The sequence below is a fragment of the Arachis duranensis genome, unplaced genomic scaffold (assembly GCF_000817695.3).
Source record: "Arachis duranensis cultivar V14167 unplaced genomic scaffold, aradu.V14167.gnm2.J7QH unplaced_Scaffold_232527, whole genome shotgun sequence".
Lineage (NCBI taxonomy): Eukaryota > Viridiplantae > Streptophyta > Magnoliopsida > Fabales > Fabaceae > Arachis > Arachis duranensis.
Genome location: NW_026264853.1, coordinates 611,383 through 635,639, shown reverse-complemented (window position 1 = coordinate 635,639; position 24,257 = coordinate 611,383). Strand labels below are relative to the sequence as shown.

General features: G+C 34.2%; 6 protein-coding genes across 7 annotated transcripts in view; 4 read left to right on the top strand and 2 right to left on the bottom strand.

Moving 5' to 3' along the window:
• The window catches only part of LOC127744272 (40S ribosomal protein S27-2-like), a 7,449-nt gene extending 7,120 nt beyond the window's left edge, over window positions 1-329 (bottom strand). For both annotated transcript variants that reach the window (XM_052256558.1, XM_052256559.1), the window contains exons 1-2: window positions 201-329; window positions 4-105 (exon numbers count right to left, since the gene is read on the bottom strand). In XM_052256558.1, coding sequence (XP_052112518.1) covers window positions 4-105; window positions 201-203 — 105 coding nt within the window. In that variant the 5' untranslated portion in view covers window positions 204-329. The remainder of the gene's footprint in view (window positions 1-3; window positions 106-200) is intronic.
• Window positions 330-663: 334 nt separating this feature from the next.
• On the top strand, window positions 664-2,020 carry LOC127744211 (uncharacterized). Its single transcript, XM_052256493.1, has 3 exons — window positions 664-846; window positions 891-1,493; window positions 1,568-2,020. The coding sequence occupies exons 1-3, from the start codon at window positions 664-666 to the stop codon at window positions 2,018-2,020; spliced, it is 1,239 nt and encodes a 412-aa protein (XP_052112453.1).
• A 39-nt stretch (window positions 2,021-2,059) lies between these two features.
• Window positions 2,060-3,013, top strand: LOC127744210 (uncharacterized). Its single transcript, XM_052256492.1, has one exon. The coding sequence runs from the start codon at window positions 2,060-2,062 to the stop codon at window positions 3,011-3,013; it is 954 nt and encodes a 317-aa protein (XP_052112452.1).
• Window positions 3,014-7,550: 4,537 nt separating this feature from the next.
• Window positions 7,551-14,569, bottom strand: LOC127744209 (DNA glycosylase/AP lyase ROS1-like). Its single transcript, XM_052256491.1, has 19 exons — window positions 14,374-14,569; window positions 12,045-13,052; window positions 11,724-11,814; window positions 11,011-11,224; window positions 10,723-10,935; window positions 10,541-10,620; window positions 10,374-10,458; window positions 10,195-10,286; window positions 10,041-10,109; window positions 9,917-9,953; window positions 9,733-9,815; window positions 9,175-9,633; window positions 8,812-8,848; window positions 8,660-8,717; window positions 8,510-8,589; window positions 8,373-8,438; window positions 8,160-8,274; window positions 7,966-8,004; window positions 7,551-7,891 (listed from the first exon to the last, which is right to left on the bottom strand). The coding sequence occupies exons 1-19, from the start codon at window positions 14,567-14,569 to the stop codon at window positions 7,731-7,733; spliced, it is 3,183 nt and encodes a 1,060-aa protein (XP_052112451.1). The 3' UTR covers window positions 7,551-7,730.
• Window positions 14,570-16,036: 1,467 nt separating this feature from the next.
• On the top strand, window positions 16,037-22,264 carry LOC127744196 (protein TIC 100-like). Its single transcript, XM_052256476.1, has 11 exons — window positions 16,037-16,891; window positions 16,984-17,055; window positions 17,505-17,594; window positions 17,695-17,868; window positions 18,004-18,094; window positions 18,478-18,540; window positions 18,638-18,704; window positions 19,431-19,534; window positions 19,622-19,748; window positions 19,858-20,855; window positions 21,719-22,264. The coding sequence occupies exons 1-11, from the start codon at window positions 16,245-16,247 to the stop codon at window positions 22,124-22,126; spliced, it is 2,841 nt and encodes a 946-aa protein (XP_052112436.1). The 5' UTR covers window positions 16,037-16,244; the 3' UTR covers window positions 22,127-22,264.
• Window positions 22,265-23,454: 1,190 nt separating this feature from the next.
• The window catches only part of LOC127744258 (peroxidase 44-like), a 2,878-nt gene continuing 2,075 nt past the window's right edge, over window positions 23,455-24,257 (top strand). The window contains exon 1 of the mRNA XM_052256538.1: window positions 23,455-23,709. Coding sequence (XP_052112498.1) covers window positions 23,509-23,709 — 201 coding nt within the window. The 5' untranslated portion in view covers window positions 23,455-23,508. The remainder of the gene's footprint in view (window positions 23,710-24,257) is intronic.

Below are 24,257 nucleotides of genomic sequence, written 5' to 3'. Positions count from 1 at the left end.
TACGGTGAAGAAAGAGTTAGGAGACTGAACAAGACGCTTGAGCTTGTGTTTCCTCTTCTCAAGCTCAACTGGAGGGTTAAGCAAATCGATGTCATTCTGAAGAACCTACTCAATCCACATAAAATTTCAGTTTTCAAAGAAACCACATGGATAATCAAGAACAATCACGGATCTAATGAAATGCGAGGAAGGACACTCACCATGATGGCTGCGGCACAGGATTTTGAAACCTCAGAGAAACCCTAATTGGGAGTAGAGTGCAGCACCAATAAACCTTTTTTTTGTCGATGGATTGGACAACCCCCAATCCTAGGTTACACACTTACACACACCACATCCATACACACATGATATCCCTTTTTTTTAGGGTAAAAAACGTAAATAAGCCAAAGGGAGAACAATTTTACACAAATAAGCCAAAGCAAAATCTGATTCATCAATCAACCAAAGCACATTTCTATGTAGTTCGAACCAACATGGTTCGAACTCACTTTCCACGTAATTCAAACCAATTAGGTTCGAATTACACTCCTCAAGTAATTCGAACCAGCTTGGTTCGAATTACACAGACCATATTTCGTACTAGGCTGGTTCGAATTAGTGAGGACCAAACCTGTATATATATGGTGTGAACGTGAGTTGCTATCATTAGAGGGGGGTAAGATGGCTAGTGAGGAGAGTTTCGTAGTGTTGGTTCACCACAGAGAATCCATTAAAAGGAAAACTCGTTCCGGTGTGAAGTTCACTGATAAGGATCTTCTCTGTATTATCGTCAGGCCTATGACGAGGTATGAGGACCTTGTTAGCTCTGTACTGCTGAAACTTGGTCTAGAAGGTGTGAAACGGGTTAAGAAGTTTTTTTTTATCGAACTCCAATCACGGTGCTCCAGGAAACCGTAAAGTACGATTGTTTCACGATCGGGAGTGATGAGGACTTGCAGGTCATATTTCATTGTCGCCGGCAGTTTCCAGAGGTGAGGACACCAGAACTGTTGGCAAAGTTGGTTGACGCTGTGTCCAGCTCGGGGGGTTCGAACCGGAATACCACCACTTTAGCCACGGTAGCCGGTTCTAGCTCCAAACCCGCCGTTGCATCTTCCTCCGTCCCTGTGTACGAGCCACCCGTCCAACCTGTCGCCTCCCCTTCGTTCGCTATTGATCTCAACGGCAGTGTAGGCGACGAGGTCGGAGAAAGGGAATATCTGCGGACCTCTTTACAGTGTGCTGCACCGGCCGGGGTTGGAGATGGATTCTTGGATGATCCAGAGGACGATGATGTCGAACCAGATATGATTGCTGATGACAGTGGCGATGATGTTGGAGCAAGTGAGCCTGCTGTGGCGGGCGGTGGTTTTAGCTCTAGCACGCAGCAGTACCCTCCACATTTTTCCTCTTTGGACTTGGATGCCATAAGGCAGGAGGGGGTTCCTGGGCAGCTGGCTGGATTTGGCGCTAGAGATGCTGAAGGGTCTGCAGGTCTGATAGAGTTTCAGGTTGGTCAGCAATTTTCGAATAAAGAAGAGGCCATGTTAAGTGTCAAGACTTACAGCATCCGTTGAGGGTACAGTACAAGGTCGTGGAGTCTGACTATCGCCGGTATGTGGGCAAGTGTTCTGAGTTCGGCAATGGGTGCACATGGTTGATTCGGCTTAGTCTCCGACAGCGCAAGGGACTTTGGGAGGTCAAACGTTACAACGGACCGCATACTTGTCTCGCCACCTCCATTTCCAGCGACCACAGGAGTTTGGATTACCATGTGATATCGGCATTCATTATGCCAATGGTTAGGGCTGATGCATCCGTCAGCATCAAGGTGCTCCTAAATGCCACTGCCGCACACTTTTGGTTTAGACCGACTTACAGGAGGGTCTGGTTGGCGAAGCAGAAAGCTGTTGCCCTCATCTATGGTGACTGGGATGAGTCGTACAACGAGCTGCCAAGGTGGGTGTTAGGAGTCCAGTTGACGATGTCTGGTACTGTTGCAGTCCTAAGGACGAGCCCTATTCGTGTCGGTGGATAGTTGGACGAGTCTTGAGCTTATTTTCACAGACTATTCTGAATGTTTCCACCGTGTATCGAGGCATTCCGTCATTGCAAGCCCCTAGTTGGTATTGACGGCACCCATCTGTATGGCAAGTATGGGGGAACGTTGCTTGTCGCGATTGCACAGGACAGGAACTCCAACATACTCCATGTTGCATTCGCATTAGTCGAGGGTGAGAATGCTGAGTCATGGTCCTTCTTTCTCTCCCACCTGCGTGAGCATGTGACACCACAGCCGGGTCTGCTGGTTATCTCGGACAGGCATAACGGTATCAAGGCCGCGCTTGAGGCTCTTGACGGAGGCTGGTTACCTCCGTCTGCATACCGAGCATTCTGCATTCGACATGTTGCGGCAAATTTCACCCTCACCTTCAAGGGCAAAGACGCAAGGAGGCTACTTGTGAATGCGGCGTACGCTAAGACCGAGGTCGAATTCCATTACTGGTTTGATATTCTTAGGTCCGAAGACCCGGCGATGTGTGACTGGGCGAACCGGATTGAGTATTCGTTGTGGACACAGCATTGTGATGAGGGGTGTAGATTCAGACACATGACGACGAATATATCTGAGTGTGAGAACTCGATCCTCAAGGGTGTTAGAAACCTTCCTGTGTGCTCGCTAGTGAAGGCAACATACGGAAGGTTGGCCGAATTATTTGTTCGCAAAGGGATAGAGGCTGAGGCGCAGATGGGAACCGGACAACAATTTAGTCAGCACTTGGTGAAGTGTATAGAGGCCAACTTGAAGACGGCTAGGTACTTCACGGTTACTATGTACGACAGGGATAACTCCGAGTTCACCATCGCAGAGACAACTCCGACTGGTTCTTTCTCACTGGGTAGCTACAGAGTCTCACTTGCATCTCACACATGTGATTGCAGATACTTTCAGGCACTTTATTTCCCGTGTCCCCATGCACTGGCATGTTGTGCCTACTCACGGCTTACATGGGAGCCTTACGTCCACTAGGTGTATCGTCTTAATTCGGTCTTCAGTGTGTATCGGATGGGTTTCACACCTCCCATTGCGGAGGGTTTCTGGCCACCATATGACGGGCCGACTGTCATCCCTGACCCCAATAAGAGGCGTACGAGAGAGGGTCGTCCGAGGTCCACTCGGATACGGACCAATATGGATGAGGCAGATTCAAACCAGCCAAAGAGATGTGGGCTTTGTCGGCAGCTTGGCCATACACGTCGGAGTTGCCCACAGCTTGAAGGAGCAGAGCACACACGGGAACATGATTAGGTGTATTGGTGGCTTTAGTACTTTTGTTATTTCAATTTCGCGTTTAGAATTGTGTCAAATTGTTATCTCCTTGGCTTGTTTACGTTTTTCACCCTTTTTTTAGTTAAGTCTGCACATGATGAAGCTCGAACTTGAGACCTCTTAATAGAAAAGGAAACTTGTGCTACTTGAGATAAGGCTCATTGGCAGCACCAATAAACTAAAACACTGTTCTCGGCGTTTGTGAATCAAAAACCAAATATTACTCCAAAATAGGAAAAAAAACCATGCATACAGAGTGATAGGTTTGACACGCGGCCCAACAAGTAACTGGCCCAAAAAATAATAGTAAAGGTTATATGAAGGTTAGGTCCAAAAAAAAGTTGTATCACAAGTAATGACCAAAAAGAGGTTTATGAATTTAATTGATATAGGAGATAGGGGTGGCAGTGGGGCGGGTAGGGGCGGGTTTTTGGCCTACCCGACCCCGTCCCGCCGTCCTTTTATTCAGGTACTACCCGCCCCATCACTACCCGCGGGTAGTAAACTGCAGTACCCTAACCCGCCCCTGCGGGTACCCGCCCCACCCCGCCCCTACCCGCCGTTATAAAAATCGAATATCATTTTAATTTTTACATATTCATATATAAATGAAGACAAAAACTTAAAATTCATTGATAAATTAAAATACAGACATAAAATTCATACAATGTCATTAGCTCAAATAACTTGAATTTTAAAAAAAAGCTAGTGTTAAATCACTATAAATTTAACAACATAATAAATAAATTACAATATTAGATATAAAATAGCCTTCAATCCTTATTCTTGATCACTTTTCACATCTTCATAAAATATCCTTCAATACAAACAAACAAAAATAATTCAAGTAATATATGATGACAATAAACAGCATATTAGTCTTCTTAATATAAGTTGAAACAAATAATAACACAACACACCACTATATAGTATTATAAATTATAAGTATTTGGTCATTCAAACACACGAGGGGTAAATGTAAAGCAGATGGAAAAAATTAATTAAGTGCTATTATAGTATAAGACTTTAAATTATTAGAATGAATAATTGTCCAGATTCAGTTGCCAATAATAACTCGTAAGCACATGACTCAGATAAACAGAACAATAATAATTCAAAGTACATGATTTGTCAATAATAAGAAGGATCTTTTCTTTCTTTGATGCATATCATTCTAGAATGAAAATATGATTATTATTGTCAAATGTTGTCATTGAAGTAGGAGTGACAATTATTAAAAGGAGAAGCTATAATGTCATTGAAGAAGAAGAAAATAAAAAGAAAAAATGTAATGAATTTCTGCCAAGAGATAAAAAACACAAGATAACAAAACAGAGGCCCTCGTGCAAATTGGATATCTCAATGTACATCACAAACTTTCCTTTGAATAATTGATAAATGAAGATTGAATCGAAGCCAAAAGGGAACAATAATATAGCTCATTATATAAAGAAAACAATAATAGTATTTCATCCCTATCCATCAACTATTTATTTAGAATGATGTATATTGTTAATTAATAATTAATATGTAAATGATGAGTTAACAGTTATTAATAGAGAAAAAAGGAAAATGTTCTTTGTTCGTGTGAGTGTGGGTAGCGACATTCTTCTACCTCTGTGTTCTGTAGCCATTGCATATATCATTATGAAATTTTAATGTAAAACCAGAAAATCCAGAATAAACATTATATATCTAGCCACGGATTAGAAACAATACAAGTATGAACGTTGCAAACACCTCCTAACATGACTCAGATAAACAGAACAACCTGACCCATCAACATCAAATAGTAGGAAATTAACTCACAGTTACAGAGTTCTAGTTACAGATCCAGTGTTCTAGTTCCAGGGTTTAGTTGCAGATTCATAATATGAGAGAAAGAGAAAGAGAAACTTACAGATCTAGTGATTTGCAGGATGCAGAGACAGCGACGGACTCACAACGACAGCGACGACGACGGCAACGGGCTCACGGCGAAGGATAGAGGAGGATGGCGAAGCTTTGCTCTCAGATGCAGGTGGGTTGCGAAGCTCTTCTCTCAGACAGAAAACGGCGGCGAAGCTTTGCTCTCGAACGGAGGACGGAGGCGAAGCCCTTCTCTAAGATTGAGAACGACGGCAGCCAGGGGGGTTGGAGAAGAAGAAGCTCAACTGGAGAAGAAATTAGGATTTTAACTTTGAAGAGTAAGAGTGAAACTCTGAACGTGAAACCCTAGCCACAAAGCCCACAACTATAAAATTCTTTTATATATTTTTTATATTTAATAATTTTTATATATTTATATTATAACTGGGTCGGGTTTAAACCCGACCCGACCGGGTAGGGGCGGGTCGGGTACCCGTGGGTTCGGGTACTCCTGCCACCCCTAGTAGGAGACAGTACAAAACAATAGAAGATATTATAACCTAGTTAGAGATGGCAAACGGGCTTAAATCCGCAAGGCCGATTCGCGTAACTCGCACCACTTAAACTGTAAGTTTTGTCGGGCGGGACGGACTTTTTTGTCGGGTTTAATTTTTTTGTAAGGGGGTATTTTTGTAATTTTTTTGCTAAAATCCAATTTTTCTCAACCCAACTTACAAGAGTATGAAGATGAAAATTCAGTGTTTTGGATTATGTTTATATTGCTTTGAAGACAATATTTATAATTATGTTTTGGATTTTGTTTATTTTGTTTTGGAGACAATATTTATAATTATATTTATTAGATATTTATAATTACAAAGACTTTAATATTTGTGAATATAAAAAATATAATTTTTTATGCCTTTAAAAATTATAAAAGCATTAATATGGTTGTGAAATTATATATTATTTAGTAGTTAATAATAAAAAAAGAAGAATTTTAGCGGGTTTAGCCCGTTAGCTCGCCGGTCAGCAGTTAGACAGAGCGGAACAGACCAATACACTAAAAGACGAATTTCTGACAGGTGGAGTAGACTTTCTCGCTTATCACCCCTAAACCTAGAGTAGTTGCTAGATTTGTGGTGGGGTGTTAAAAAAGATAAAAAGATATTATAACCTAAAAAATATATAGAAGAGAATCCATATATTCGTTTTGTATGTACGAATATATTAGGTATGACTAAGATGCTAAGATCATTGTTTTTTATAATTTGTATTTTTTTCTATGAAAAAAAATAATTATATTTCTATTATAAATTTAATTATTTTATTATAATAAATTTAATTATTCCAAACAAAGGACTTACACGATAATTTTCCAATAAGCTTTTGGCATTAGTTAGCTAAATTGATATACCTATTGTCAACGGAGCAGGCATTTCAAAATTTTTAATAAAAACTCAACCTCACACATCAATAACTTAGTAATAGCTAGTCCAATACTTTGGAGTTTTAAAGGCTTAATTTGATAAAATTTTTATTTTTTTTAAGTAATTTAAAAAAATTAACTTTTAAAAGATGGCTTTTTAAAAGTTATAGTATTTATGTTTAGTAAATCAAATAAAAAATAGTTTTTAATAAACACAAATAACATAATTGCATTTAGTAAAATAGCTTTTAAAATTTAAAAAATACTATAATAACCATAAATGTAAGCATTAAATTTAAAAATTAATTAACATATGAGGTTATATTAGATTTATAAATTTTTAAAAGTACAAACCAACTTTTAAAAGCTCTATCTTAGATGCTTTCAAAAGTACTCCAATCTTTTAAAAACTGCAAGTACAAGCACATGGTTTTTTTGATTTACCAAACACAAAATAAGGAGTTTGAGCTTTTGAAAAACACAAGCACTTCTTGAAAAAACTTTACCAAACCAAGCCAAAGTCTTTAGATATATATAAAAAAAATTATAATAAAGTCTTACTATTTTTAATTGTTTCAATTAAGTTATACTTAAAAAAATATGTCAATTCTTTGAATTGTTTTTTTAACGATAAACCCTAATTACAAACTCTTATATTATACAAAGTTTTAGTATAGAGACCAGTTAACAAATTTAATATAACTAGAGATGCTTGAATGAATTAAATTTAATATAACTAAGATGTTTAAATGAATTAAACCTAATAAGGGCATGCATGAAAAAAAATATATTAAAAATATATATTTCCTTGAAAGCGATCATTTTATGCGATCAGAAACTAAAAAACATCTGAATGTCGAAAAAAATGAGTTGTGCATTAATAATCACTTACCTACTTATCATGCAATGATATATGGATGCTAAAAGAATTTAAATATAACTTTTTTTTTCCTACAAAACTCTACTTTTCTATCTATATTTTACTATTTAAAATACATGATAAAAATCCAAAATGTTCCATTCCTAGTATTGCATCAACAGTTCTTCACACAGTTTTATATTTAAAAAAATGCATAAAACTAAGAGTCTTAATATAAAATAAATAAAAGTAAAAAATACTATAGATAAATACATAATTCATTATCCTTCTTTTTCTTGGGTTGTCTTGTCAGTTTTAACTTCTTTCTCCTGAGTTGTCTTATTACCAGTTTTAGCTTTGACAGTTGTATTGCGGTGAAATCTATATGATAATGGCCTTGGCGCTCCTGTCTTTGCATCAATTGCTCTCACACACACATAACCTGCAAACATGCATGTTGATTTCAATAAAAGAAAAGTCTTGCTTAACTTATTTATGTGTACATTGTTATCTTACCTTTCCAGAAACAATCTTTAATCTCATCAGCTGACAAACCTATTTTGATGATTGACAATAATAAAAATAAGAAAAATAATCAATTTATATTTATTTTGAAATATATATTATTGAAGAAAAAAAAGCAAATTAAAGATACATATTTCAATTGAATAAATATATATAGCTATATGTTATAATAAATATTCTGTAACCTTTCAAAATGGACGATGCTCCTGCCCCAAAATATGCTATTCTTTTCTCTAGATGCCATAACCAAGTTCTGGGGACATCAATTGGATTTTTCATTGAATCATAGTCAGCAAAGACCTAGGTCAAAGATAGATAAGTATCAAAATAAAAATCTTATGGGATGACCCATGGGACAACATATACTAGCAAAACATGTATATGTAACCTTCGCTAACCTCATTGACTTGAAAGTAGGTTCCGTTCAATGGAAAACGGCCTCTCATTGCAGTGCGACATGGTATCTATGTCATAAATTTATAAATCAGTACATATCTCACATATTACTGTTTATTTTTTTGTTTTTTCTACTCACCAAAATAGTTCCAGGAACCGTTAGAGAATCTTTTTCTTGTATGTTATTCATGATTGATTCGTTTGATTTTTCTAATTCGTCTGTAGAAAAAACATTGTTAGATAAAAAAATCTCAAAATTAAGCTATGACTATTAAACATTCATTTATACCTGCACTCCATATAACTAGACTATAAGGACTAGGATCACCAGGTTCTAGTGGAGTACGCTGCAAATAAATAAATAAATGAAAAGGTTAATATTGCATATACAATATACATGTATAGCTAACTTAGAAAAAAATAAAGATTAAGACTATCTACCTCTGTAAGAAGAGGGTGCCCATCATTAAGTACATAACTGCATTGAAGAAACGAAAAACAAATAAAAATAAACATAAATAGGTTTATTAAACCAATGTATTTTTGTAGAAACATTTTCATTTTATTATCAAATTTGCATTAACTTAGTGTGTAATAGTTATTTCTATGCTAGTTAGTTACAACACATTCAACCTAACTATAAAGTCTAAATGTCTAGGTTTTACAAATAAATCACCGTGAAAATGGTAATGGCTACGAAATTAACAACAGAGTACACTAAGAAAGTAAACGTGATTAACAACAAAGGAAAACTTACATGATTAACAAGTGATTAACAATTTAGTATAACAAAGGAAAACTTACACAAGGCGCTCGGTTCTTAGTCGACTGGCATTTTTCATTTTTGGTGCAGGCATGCTTCCAGTACAAGGCAATGTTACTAATGACGCTGATATATTCATATGATTCTTATCCTCCTGTGAAGAATGATTATGAGTTTCTTTACTTTGACTGCTGAGATTCATGACCAGAATCTTTTCATCATCAGGACTAGGATAATCCTCTTCTTCCTTGTTTGCTTCATCAGAAACATGATAATCCTCTTCCTCATTGTTTGCTTCAAATTCAAGCATATATATCCTCTCAGATTCTGCTTCTGGTGATGATGGCATTTCAATGATGGGCTCACACTCTCTGTATGCTTGGTATTTCGTTGTGGTCGAAGATTGATTCACCTCAAAAATAGGCATTGGTAAAAGGTTGTCTGTCACTATTTTGTCCTTAGTTGGTTGCCTCGATGTTGTTCCAGGTAAGGATTGTGCACTGTGGATATATCAAAATGATTTAACAATACATTAATTATTTTTTCATCTTTCACATTCTTACATTCTTCCATACGTCAAAATTTAATGTAACAAATACCTTGCAAAGGCACTCTTGAAATGCTCACAATTTGTACTCATTGGACAAGCATTGCAATTTGGATTTTTCTTTGTGCAAAAAACCTACAAACATGTTGAAATGAATTGAATATCTCTATTAACCTGATAAAAAAACATTTGTCAATACAATATAAGTTTTTTTTCATAACAATATCTCTATATACCTTTCCAAAAGTTATTAGGTGATAATGCAACTGGTACCTACATATATAACATGACATGATATAAATGAAAAGAATGAAAACTAAATATAAAATAAAATAAAAAAATAAAGTTTCTGTTAATTACAAGTCCTTTGGAAGGAGATGACACAACCGTGGCCAAAGATATTTTTGAATATTATCAAACAATGGGTACCTAGTTGAAAAAGGGAAAAATATATATTAGTGAATAAAATGACAGAGAAATGAAAAACTTAGTATTAAAATTATTGAAAATTTACTTCTCTAAATTATGTATTTGTGTTTCTTCAGGTAAGGGTTGGAGAGGAACCCATCCTAGACGTACAGCAATTCTTCCAACATTTACGTCCACCTAAAATGAATACCATGCAATGAAATATGCAATGAAATAAAATAAAAATATTCATGAAGTGAAGAATTTGATACTTTATATACTTACAGGAAAAGCTTTGTTCTGAAGGGTTAAAAGTCGTATGCACTCTACACTTTTCAATCCTAATCCATAAATGTCCAAGAGACATCTCCTGTGATATAAAAAAAAAATGAGAGAATTCATTATTAAATAAAGATAATCCAAATTAATTGAATAGAAGTGTGTAATAATACTTTGCTTCTGTTGGTGGAGCATATCGCAGCCATTCTAAATCCAAATCTCCATACGAGTCATGTAATTCATTGAGTAAACTCTGAAAAATAGCATAAACTCATTTAATTGATTGGGTAAGCAACACAAATTAATTTAATTGATTAAGTACTTATTGAGAATTAATCTAACAATTATTTTGTACCTTTATTCTTTCAGCAATAATATTGTGTTGACCACGACCTGCAATAGCTGTAGCAATTTCCTTCACATCTGCACATCTCACTGCTTCCCAATCAACAGAGTCATCATAGTCACTGTGTCTTGTACTCTTACCGTACTCTTTTCTAAGTTTATCCCAACGTTCTCTAGTTTCTTTATCCACCTCTTTTAGTAACTTTCCTCTTGTTTCTTCTTCCTGCATGTTCAGTTTTTTTCTCTTGCTAAAATTCATATCATAAAGAAAAAAATTCACTTCTACTAACATCTGTACCTTATTATTGGATTTAAAAGGCTCTTCCTTTACATCACGAGATACCATTTCTTCAACTTTGATTTTTTCTAATTCTTCGGTAAGTTCATCTCCTGGAAAAATTGCACTACTTTCAATGAATTGTATTCTTTCAACACGAGGTACATCCTCTATACATAAGTCAGTGGTTGATGATTTGATGGGAAATCTTGCAGCAAGTGACATGTAAGCAGAACTGTAAAAAGATGGATAAGCATTAAATTTAAGTAAATCCTACTTAAACAAACATTATATTTATATAACTCGACTAAAAAAATATAAAAATATATTGCGTTGCATAATTCTAAAATAAAAGACGTAGTGTATACTAGAAGTTTATTTATTTATTTATAAAAAAATAAAGTTTTAATAATATAATTAAATAATGATATGATACTGGTGGATGCATGACAGATTCTTGTAGGTAATATAGTATGCTATCTTATTCACTTATCTGTGAAAGAAGATGTAACAGTTAAAGAGCTATTTGGTTATAGTTAATCTATTTTTCCATTTTTAGGTGTATATAAGGATTGTTTTAGAAATTCGAAAAAATTGGATGCCAAAATATATTATCTCACCTAATCACCTTTAATGTATGTATAAAGAATAATTAATAATATTTTTTAAGTGAAATGAATTACAATTATTGTATAATAAAAATTTTTTGACATTATTGAATATAGTAAAATTACCTTGACAAATGATCAGATACATTTTGAGTAAGGTAAGCTCCAATTACAGAATCTAAGACAGAACCTTTCCATGGTGAGAACTCCCTACTACCTGTGAAAATTTATAATATAGCTTCAAACACACATTTTATTTCAATAAATAAATAAAAAGTCAATGACATTTATCAAATTTATATACAACAGAAGTCCATTTTGAGATGTCAAATTAAGTAAACCCTCTTATATATTTTTTTAAAATAAGATTATCAACTAAAGATTTTAAATTCAAATAAGACATGCATGAAACTTAATAACTTTAAAGGAGAACCGATAAGATCATACCTTGCAACTCATGCATTTTCACCATGAATACTCCAACCTTACATTTATAAGCAAATCTTTCACGTTCCCATTGCTGTTGCTTCAAGTCATCACTGTCTTCGTGTGTTTTTCCATCCATGATTAAGTTCCACACCCTCAACGTCTCTTCATCAAGTGCAACCTCAACTCTTAACTTCTTATTATTAGGATCATGTCCCGTATAAGGTACTAACATTCGATCACCACCCAATCCTTCTTCATATTCAACTAGTTGACCATTTTTTCCTTTCGTCTTTCTACTTTTTTTCATCCTCTTCAGTGACCGTATCCTCCTGATAAGAGATTTCATTTCCTTTTTGGTAGTAGTCAATCCTTCTATGGTAAACTTTTCTAGGCAACTTTTTTTCTTTCTAATGAAAATCTTTGACCTTAATCCCTTTTTGAAAGGGGTCAAGTATTTCTCTAACCTTGCTCTGATCCTTTTCATTCTTTTTCTCCTGCACATGCTTGGAAAATTTGCTCCAACTTGCCTACTATGCATCAAACAAGAACTTGAAAATGATGCCAATTTTTGGTAAGTCTCAAGTAAGTTGTATTGAGAACCTAATGCATTCTTGCAAATTGAACTCTCAAAGTCAAAATATTCTTGATCAAACTTATTGATATTATTCCCCAAGAATGGAAGAGAGGCTCTTCCTTCATCGTTAAGTAATGGCAATAGTAATAACTTGCATGAAGGAGCTCTTCTTGGTTGGTTTTTCTTCTTATTGGGAGTTGAAGGTTTTGGGGTCCTACTTGGAGTCTTTTTCTTCTTGGGAGTTTTTGGGACTTTGGGTTGAGATTTTTTTTCTACTTTCTTGGTGTCTAGGCTTTCATCAACCAATATTCTTGGTCTATATATTTTTTTTCTAAGTTTTGTGTGCTGTCCATTATTATTTGACCCTTTCTTCTTGTTGTCCCCTCTTCTTTTCTTTGAAGACGGTGGATTTAGAGTTTTCAATTCATCATGGCTGGTATTACCATCATCACCTGCATTTGAATAAAAGTATAGACAATTTAATTGAATATACAAACTAAGTAGCCATTCACATGAAATAAAATATTATATTAAACAATTTAATTAAAATATTAAATACACCAAGTTGTCTAAGAGTTCTCAACTAATTACAGATAAAAAAATAAAATTCACCATGAATTTTATATTAGTTATTGTTACAATGTCTAACAATAAATACCAAAAGCTTTTACATCTTGTACTCTTTCTTAAAATGTCTACATTTTGAAAAATAATAACAAAACATACAAATCTTAAAATGTTTTTTTTTTCTCTAACTAGTAACAGGAGTCTCTTAATTTTGTGTATTTTCAATGGACTAATTATTAATTTAAAAAATGTTTGATTTAAAAAATTAACTAAAAAATATTCTTGAAAAATATATATTAATATTCATTCATAGTTTTATACCCACTTATTTTCATTATTAAATTTCGTACAAATGTGACTTTATAAACTTAAAATTTTAAATTTCAAATTTTAATTTTTTTAAAAAATAATAAATTTCATTTATTGAATAAGGAGTTATAATTAACAACAGTAGGATATATAAAGGTTAAAAAAATAGTGATTCATCAATCAATTTGATTCTTCAAAAGAAAACACTGAAAATTAAATCTGAAAAAGGCCGTCATTTTAGTCAATGGGGCTTTTCCCTAATAACTCTGAAATATTGGATTGTAAATACAAATAATAACTGTAGGATCTGTAAAAATTAAGAAGATAAAGATTAAGAAGATAGACAAAATAGAAGTGACCCATCAATCAAAATAGAAAAGGACAGTTCAGTCGATTGAGTTTTTTTTTTAAATACTTCAAAACTTTGGATTATAACTACAAATAACATCAGTAGGATTCATAAAGATTAAGAGAATAGACAAAATAGAATATTGATTCAATCAAAAGAGAGAACTAGAAATTAAATTAAAAAAAAAGGCAATTCAGTTAGTTAGTCATGCAACTTTTCTCTAATAACTCAAAATTTTGGCTTTTCCCTAATAACTCAAAAGTTTGGATTGTAAGTACAAATAACAAAGTAGAATCTATAAAGATTAAAAGAATAGACAAAATAAAATAATGACTCATCAATAGTGCTATTCCCTATGTCTCAAAACTTGGATAGTAAAAGACACCATTTTTGCCAATTAAGAAAAAAAAGAGAAAAAACCTTATTTTATAAAAAACTTAATCTAAAACAAAAATACTAATTCAATTATGATAATTAAAATATTTACACAGTATTAAATAATTTAAACAAACATATAACATCTTTTACCGATTAATTTGAACACTCACATTGAGAAGGTGCATTTGGGACTTGATTGTTTGCAGCAGCGGCAGATGCATCATCCTCATCTCCAAGGTTTAGTATATCAAAATCCAATTTAACTGAAGAAGTAGAATTATCGTCCCTATTTGATATTTTTTGTCTATTGGGAGAAGATTTTACCGGAGTTTCTGGTATCCATGGAAATTGTACTCCAGTCTCCATTTTCATGGTTTTTTGTCGACTACAGTTCTTCGGTTGAGGTTGAGCAGTGTTTTCACTCATTACTTGTCACCTCAATTAATTGGGAGATTTTGAAAAGGTTGCTTTGAAAACGAGATACGTCCTTTTAGAGAGAGAATGGAAATGAAATGAAGAGAGAGAATGGAAATGAGAACGTTGACAGGAATTAATGAAAATGAAAATGAAGAGAGAGAATGAAAATAAGAATGTTTGCCGGGAATTATATGAGAGAGATGTGGTAGTCTGTTATTAATATCTTCTTTCCTTTTAGGTGACCAGGGTTTTATAACTAATATGAGTAGAGGGGAGTACACATGAGTACATAAGAGTACTCAGAATACGTCTTTTAATATTAACTCACATTTTCAATTTTAATTGTGTATTTTTTCTTAAAGATCATGAGAACAAATAAAACTATAGAAAAGTTTTCAAGTGTACCGTGGTATCGATATTTCAGTAATTTTTAACCGTTAATCTTAATTATGTATATTATATATATTTTTATAATTAAGATCAACGGTTAAAAATCAATAAAACATCAGTACGACGGTATACTTGAAAATTTTCTAAAACTATATATATGCTCGTTGAAAAGGACAATGACAATAAATTAGATGGATAATTTTATCAACTTTAATTTTAATTAGAAGTGAGTTGATGTTAATGTGATTTTTGTTTTATAATTTTTTTATTAAAATAGATTATATTATTTAAAATTATTTTAAAATAAAATATTATTAAAAATTATATAAATTTATATTATGAGACTCAATAATTTATATTATAAAAATTAACAATATTAAACAAAATATATAATATTTTAAAATTGTACAAAGCCAACAAAATGGAATACATTACTAAGAATGACGGAAAAAATTGAAGTAGATAGCGGAAAAAAATCTTGTATAGAGTTTCTAATCATTAATTTAGTCTCTTTTTAAAGATGAGATTGAAGGATAAAGTTAATAAAAATATATTTGTGTGTTTTATGTGAATAGGAACTAAAACATATAGTTACGTTGGTTTTTTAAAAGAAATTTAGATTCTCTAAATTTTAAATTTGTATTTTAGAGGGTAAAGTGTAATCTTTTATATTTGAATATTTTCTCTTATATTTAATTTTGGTCTCAGCTATAAAATAAATAGTAAGAAATCAGTGAAATTCAAATTTTAGAAAATTTAAATCCTTTGAAAAGATAAGAAAGAATAAAAGAAAAATTAAAGAATTAAAAGTTTAAAACATAGTAACTCAGATGTTATGGACTTGGAATTGATAATTAAAAGTTGTTGTATAATAATTCAGTTAAACATATAAACTAATTCAGTATCATTCGCTAAACTAAACACATTTGTTATTCAAGTTGGTTTTTACACAAATAATTTGATAGGTAGTGCTTTGTGCCATAAATTTGATTGGTATTTCCGATACATGTTCATATTTGGTTATTGAAGAGTAGTAGAACGGGAGAAGGCACAAGCGAAACGACGTGCCTGAATGTTGTCGTATTGGTGATAAGCCCAACCAACGAAACCCTCTCTAAGCTTTCTCTGTTTTGTGACACTCGCTACTAGCTGCTACCCACCAATCACCATCACACTCACTTACCTTATCTTATCGAATTCACTCGCTCGCTCACTCACCCACTCACTCACCGAAATGGCGAATGAACAAAACCAAGAGCCGAACCCCGATGAGCAGCAACGAGTCCCCAATGGCTCCTCCGATTCCTCCGACTCCAACTCCGACTCCGATTATCCCTCCGATTACTCCTACTCCGACTACTCCGACGGCGAGCAGGACGAGGACCAGGACCAGGACCAGTACTTCCGCAAGGCTTTCAGTTTCCGGCGCGGCGACGAGCCGCTCCCTCCTCACAAGAACAACCCTGAAGTCAACTACCGCGACTTCGCCGAGGTGCTTGATAGCAAGGTCATGGAGAGTATCCACGAGGAGGAGGACCCTCTCTTCCTGGAGGATGAAGAAGCCTTCAACTTCCCCAAGGACCCTCTCAACTGGACCGAGGAGGATCTTGGAGAAATGTGGGCCGATGGGGACAACAACATTGGTGGCACCGGTTGGGACCCCGTTTGGGCCACCAAGGACGAGTGGGAGTATGTTAAGGATGAGATTGCTGAGGGCGGGAAGCCTCCCATTGCTCCCTTTTATCTTCCCTATCGGAAGCCTTTCCCTGTTGTTCCTGATAACCACTTTGACATTGACAGCCCCAAGGCTGTTGTTCATGAATTGGATAGGATTGAGGAGTTCTTGAAGTGGGTCAGCTACATTTTCGAGGATGGAAGCTCGTATGTCATTGATATTGTCAAATGGAGGGAGTGCTTTGTTTCTAATTTGTTTTGCTACTGCTAATTCTTTTCTTTTGCTGATTGAATTGAAGGTATGAAGGCACCGTTTGGGATGACTATGCTCAGGGAAAAGGTGTTTTTGCCTCTCAAGATGGTCTAGTCAGGTTTGTATCTTTTACTTGATCCTTGATTTTTGTTTATTTTTATCATGTTTGTTCTTTTAAGGCTGGGATAGTCTAGGTGTTGTATATGGAACATGAGTAGATATGATGAATTGATTTTAGGAATAAGCCACATTGTAATTTTGAGGGTTATAGTTCGGGTTGGAGCAGAGAAAATTGTTGAAATTGTTACTGTAGGCATGGTTTGCTTATAATTTAAGATCCAAATGTGGTTGGGCAATCAAATTCTTTATAATTATAATTAATAATTAATGACCGTGGATTGTGGTTCGTCTTGGGAATCCTTGGGGACTATGATTCTTTGCTGACTGTCAACTTTTACATTTGCCTTCCTTTTATATGTATAAGCTCATCATTTCTTCATATGTCATTGTGTCTTGCATCTGATGTTGCCTGATTAATGTTTTCACAGTGTATTTTTTCTTTCCTAGGTATGAAGGTGAATGGCTCCAAAACAACCCAGAGGGTCATGGGGTAATTGAAGTAGATATACCTGTTGTAGAACCTGTTCCTGGATCCAAGTATGTACCTTACTCAGAGGATGCTTCCTTGTATGTTGCAGTGTGAACGTGCATTCATTTATTTGTAATCAAATTGGATTGTTTTTATCAATTCTCTCAGGCTTGAAAAAAAGATGCGAGCTCAGGGAAAAATACTGCAAATGGATTTTATGTCTGAGGAGGACAGAAAATGGCTTGAGATGGATATTGAAGATAGTTACCGTCTTGCAGACGGAAGATTAGAAATCCCATGGTATGAGAATCAGGAATGGGTTAGGCAATTTGGAAGCAAACCGTAAGTGTTACTTTACCGTATCTTCATGGATAATGAGAAATTGCAACTCCCCTGCATTGTTCTTTTATATCTTTGTCTGGTGCATGATAACACATTAACACTGACCTGAGAAAGCTTTTTATATATTGATGACAGGGAGAAAGGTCGGTACCGTTATGCTGGTCAGTGGAAGCACGGTAGATTTCATGGATGTGGTGTTTATTCAGTTAATGAGCGTATCACATATGTAGGTCCTTCCAAACTAACCTAACGTTTAAATTTATTAAGTCCAATAAGCCTCTTTTTACTTTAGAAATTCTTTAAGTGGGGAGGGAGCCAGTGTACGAGGTGAAGAAATAATTGAAAAAATAATAGATGAAGTGCTTTAGCCTTTAGCTTCCTGTAGAGTGTCATACATTCTTCGTACTTATTGAGGCATTTACTTTTATTGTGCATGACACCATTTTGAGCGTTATTATCAGAATTATTTGATTGAACCTTGCAACTTAGAATATATACAGTGGTGGAGGATATCCGTCATCTCAACATAAGGGGTGATTGCATTATCACCATATAGAACCATGTTCAAAAATTATTTCTTTCGTACTCACATAATTTGTGTGCATGCAGGGTAGATTCTATTTTGGAGAATATGTGGGTGAAGGTGAGGGATGCAATGACGAAACTTCAGCGGTATTAAATGCTCTTTTTATGTACAAACTTTTAATCTTTGAAAGAACTTTACATTCTGGAGCTATGGTGATAATGATATGTATTCTGTCAAATTCAGCTGCATTCTGGTATAGCAGAAGTTGCTGCTGCAAAGGCTCGCATGTTTGTGAACAAGCCAGATGGAAGTACGCCATTTGACTATCTTGCATTTTATTGAGAAACTTAAATTCATGTATTTATTTTTTCTTTAATGGGTTTTCATTGTTGATGGTTTATTTGCTAGTTCCATTGATTACCGAGTCAGATATTTTAGATTTAGGAGTAAAACTTCATTCTTCACCTTGTCCATTATGGCTTTCCACAACCAGTTTAGTAACCAGTTTCTGTTTCCTAATATATGGTTGTCTCATTAAATATGGGCCTACAGCTGGGATTTTATTTTATATATAGAATGTTAAAAAAGACGAGGTTCACCTCTCTGTTCTTTGGATGTTAGCATGTGTGCTTGGCATGTTAGTAGAGTCTGTTCCTTTTCTTATACAACAAAAACCAAGTCTTTTCCAAGTAAGTGGCATCAAATACATAGATCAAGTGATATTGTCGCTTCATATTGTAAACCTTGTCTATAAACAAACTATTTAAATCTAAACTTATCTTTGTTGTGCATCCACTTATTCAACAAGACATTCTCGTAGATTTAATACTGAGCTTATTCTCTAGCCGACCAATGTCAGCCTTTTAACGCCCAACATTCAGTCCCATTTAATATTTCAAGTCTTTCTTCTTTGTTATATGTTGAAAATTTGTGTGCTATTTGTAACAAGAACTTAAGTTATCTTTCTCCCCTCTATAGATTGACTCCATGCTGGTCATATCCCTTTCGTTGTTACTTATCATTTAATACTTTGCAGTGGTTAGAGAACAGAGAGGTCCATATAATGATCCACAACATCCCTACTTCTATGAAGAAGAGGATGTCTGGATGGCACCTGGCTTCATCAACCAATTTTATGAGGTAAGATTCTGTTGGCCAAGTTTCATTGTACAGTTCTTATTTTCATTGGATATATGGAAATAAAAAATGGATACAATCCTGTTGCAGGTCCCTGATTACTGGAAAACATATGTGCAAGAAGTAGATCAGGAAAGGGAAATGTGGTTAAACTCTTTCTATAAAGCTCCTCTTAGGTTACCCATGCCCTCAGAGCTTGAATACTGGTGGGCAAATGGTACTAATACATTCTTATCTCAGATTTGAACGATTTAGTTATATACCTTTTCTCATCTGTCAATGAATACACATCATTTGTAGTAATTCATTGTGCAAATTTTAATCAGAAAAGTATCATGCGCCTCCTGAATTCATCCTCATCAACAAGGAGCCAGAGCCTGATCCAGAAGATCCATCAAAGCTTATATATACTGAGCTTCCTCTTATCCTTCACACACCAACTGGACATCTTATCAATTATGTTGAGGATGAAGAGCACGGGATTCGTCTATTCTGGCAACCACCTTTGAAAAAGGGAGAAGATGTGGACCCAGATAAGGCCCAATTCCTACCCCTTGGTTATGATGAGTTTTTTGGGAAGGTTACAGAGAAAGTCACGGGGGAGAGCCTGTGGGACCGACTTTTACTTGCAATTGGAAATACATGCAAACCATGGTTTGACAAGCTAAATAAATGGGCGGAAGAACAGAAGAAAAAAATTGAACAGAGACAGAAGGAACTTGATGAAGAAGCTGAACTAATAGAAGCTGAAGTGCGTCTGGCAGATGCCATGGAGAAGATGGATGAGTTGTTGAGGTTACGAGAGAAAGAAGCACAAAAAAAGGCCGAAATGGGCTTACCAGATGAGGATGAAGCTGACGATGACGATTTGTTCAAAATTGAGGATGAGGCCGAAGATGAAGATGAAGATGAAGACGAAGATGAAGACGAAGATGAAGATGAAGACGAGAAAAAAGATAAAACTTCTGTAACCAAACAAGATAAAAAAGCTAGAACTGTAGCCAAACAAGAAAAACAAGCTGCTCCAGTAGCCAACCAGGATAAAAAAGCTGCCCCAGTAGCCAACCAGGAACAAAAAGCTGCTCCTGTATTCAAACAAGATGAAAAAGCTACTTCTATAACCAAACAAGACGAGAAAGCTCCTGCAGAGGAGGAAGAGGAAGGGGAGTATGAAGGGGATGAAGAAGAGGAAGAAGATGATGCACAAGCAAGTTTTGGGTCTGTTGAGCAGGAACAAACAACGGATCGGCAGAAGGGAAAAAATGGGAAATCTCCATTTTCTACATCTTCACTTGCATTTGCCTCTGTCGGCCTTATCACTGCAGTGAGTTATGATTCCTTGCATTTGATGCATGTTTTTCTAAAATGAACGAACATGTTCAGAAAGATACTAAAATCACGTTGTGTTTTTTAAAATAGAAAAAACTTCATAATTAGAAAATAAACTTTAATTAAAAACTAATAATTTAAGTTCAAAATATAGATCAAAAGCATAAGTAGCTTTTTGAAGATTATGATTGTAAGCAAGGTCGATTATTTTGGAATTATTATGTTTTAACCAATTTGTCCTTAAGGATAAAAAATATAGTATAATTAATCATTCCATACCCTTTATAATAATCTTATCATAGAAGAACAAATATTTTCATACAATTCAAATAAAACAAATTATTAGCTAAAATACGCATACATAAATTAATTCTCATTTAGTTGACTATACAAAAATACGATTATACAAATAAATGATTATCAAAGCAGTTTCAATCTTACTGCCTTTCCAAACATATCCTATGTATGGGGCTACATTTGATCAAACTTGTTAAAACATATTCCAGTATTCTTGGGTCAGATGTTTCTCTTTATTACATATTATGTCCCACTGAATAACTTTGAATCTGACATTTCATACTAAAGTATTTTTCTTATCAACAACTTAGTTGACAGGTTATTTTACTTTTCTTCATGCTATGTAAATAACTTCAATGAGTCTCCTTGCCATTTACCATGGAGTTAATCAACCTAGTATTTGTCATTTTTCCTGCATATCTTGTTCATGGAGTAACATATTTTTTATATAAGTCATCTTAATTTCAAGTGTTTTTGTTGTCTTTAAAAACTTGTTTGCATTCAAGTTTGGATTTGATCAAAGTCAGGTTCCGGAATCAAATTTGTCTGTTGCCTTATCAGGTCCCATGCATGCTGCAACAATCATTTACATTCTGGAACAAAGGTAGATCAAAACCGGAGCCAAAGGCACTGCACAGCTATCGAACCAGTGACCTAAAAACAGTTGATTCAGTCAAATTTCATCATGTAACTGGCCAGAAGATTCGCTTGAAGGCTATAGGCAAAGCACATAGGAGTGTCAAGGCTATAAGCTATTCAGGTGGCAAATTTAGCGAGGTGCGTTCTTTATCTAAGACTCGATCTTATTTATTGGATTCTGGGAATTCCAAAAGAAACTTGATGGAGCCAAGACCTAGTTGCATCATGTGGTTGCATGAGGCACCAGAGAGGGATTTAGACAGCATACTGTCGTTGCATTCGTCAATATGTAGTTTTAATGCGAAGAGAGGTTCACAACCTTGTTTGTAGGATTATTTAATTCATGAAGGCCATTTTTAATGCTTTGTTGGCCTTTCTGTAGCATAAAACCGGCATATTTTTGGAGCTTCTTGCCTGAAAAGCACCTTCCGATTGAATTGTTGAGTATTCTATGCATTTACACCTTCATATTCAAGGTTTCATTCTATTTCTTTTCACGCAATTTTGTAGTACTATAAATGGTTTTCTGCTTCTAGTACTTCGGTAAGTCAAAGCTTTATGTTTAGGTATAAATATGTTAGCTTAGAGTTATTTTATTCTCGTGTAAAAATTAATATAAATAGTTTAGTTATAATCTAGTCAATTTTAAATAAGTTAATCTCTTTTTTCGTTACCCATATTTATGATAAACACAAACCCAAACTAGGATTGTGAAGAATGAGCGACATTATAGAAGTAACAACTAGAATTTATGTCTGAAACAGTGAGCTTTTTACTTTTTAAGTTTTATCTCTTGTTACTTGTTAGCAATTTATGTGTGCAAAGTAGTAGATGGGTGTGAAGCGAAATTTACATATTTATCCTTTGTATATATTGCTCTAATTTTGTGATAATATTGGACAAGGGCATAATAGAAAAAAAAAAAAAAGACTTAATGAAAGTGGTTGAAGGTGCCACAAAGGTGTCACATAATAATATATAATTGTAAGTATAATATAGTATAGATTAGTAAAGAAAGAAAATGTTTTTTATCTTAAAAGTTTATTTAATCCTTTTATCTCATTTAGACGTGTTTTTATGAAATAAAATAATTATTCCCCTATTCTATATATCATAGAGGAAATAGTAAAATGTATTGCCATTTCTTTTACTTCTAAATTAATTATATAGACTGTTGCTAATATAAGTTAAGATAAAATATTGATTAATTCTTGAAAATTAGAAAATGTGAATGTCAGAATGGACAAGCACGACAAGCCACTAGTCGTTAAAGTTGGATAATTATGTTTCACACAAGACCCATTAAAGTTAGATAATTATGTTACACAAGACCATATATATATACTTATCTTCAATTAGAATATTATTAAGAATATTTGAGTGGAAAAAATGTCACCTACATAGATTGGAAATTGTTTTCAATTGCGTTAACCGTGTTGCACATGTGGTAGGTCAGTATTGTGTAAACCAACGATAAATTAGTGTTGATAATATCGCGCAGATGTTTGTTATTTGATTTGTAGATTTTTGTCAACGAAGACATCATTTTCGGTGGATTAATAATTTGAATATTTTACTCTTTTTTCTTTCAAACGCCACAACCTAAAGCCCACTATATATACACATGCTTGGAATTGTCGATCTCGTAGCCAAGAGCCCAAGACACACAAACACATTCATGAAACAAGAATCAGTACTATAATATACAAAAGATGCAGTTCACGATAATTGTAGTAATCTTGTTCTTTATCGTTCCCTTGGCATTGGCTGATCTAAGCGTTGGTTTCTATAGTTCAAGCTGCCCAAAAGCAGAAGCCATTGTACGAAAAGTTGTTCAAAGGAACTACTTGTACATTGATAGATCCATCGCCGGAGGCTTGCTTCGCTTGCACTTTCATGATTGTTTCGTTCGAGTAAGACACAAAACACAGGGCTGCGTTTGACAGATGACACATTGTATTCAAAAACACTGAATTAGTGTATTTTTTGTCTATTCTGATCGGAAGGACACTGAAACACTAAATGCAACTTATTTTTTTATTATTTTTATTAATTTTTTATAATTATACTTTTTATTATTATATTTTTTTCTAAATTTTTTTAATAAAAAATAAGAATAAATTGAATTTTCATAATTTGTTCTAATTTATTACCAAACAAAATACAAAAACATTAATTTTTGTGTCTTTATCTTTTATGTTTTATCTTGTCTTATTTTCAGAATCAAATACGACCATACATACATACACGAATTATGAATCATTAATTCTTTCTTTGAATTATATTTTCAATATATTACCGGAAGTATATATAAAGCATATGGAATGATAAAGAGCATTATGTTATTTTCTCATTTACATAGAATACTTATTAAATTATCCCTTTTTTATGATTAGTTGATTACATATACACTCCCTTCTCCTTTATAAAACATGTATGTCATTTTGTTTTTCTTTATTAT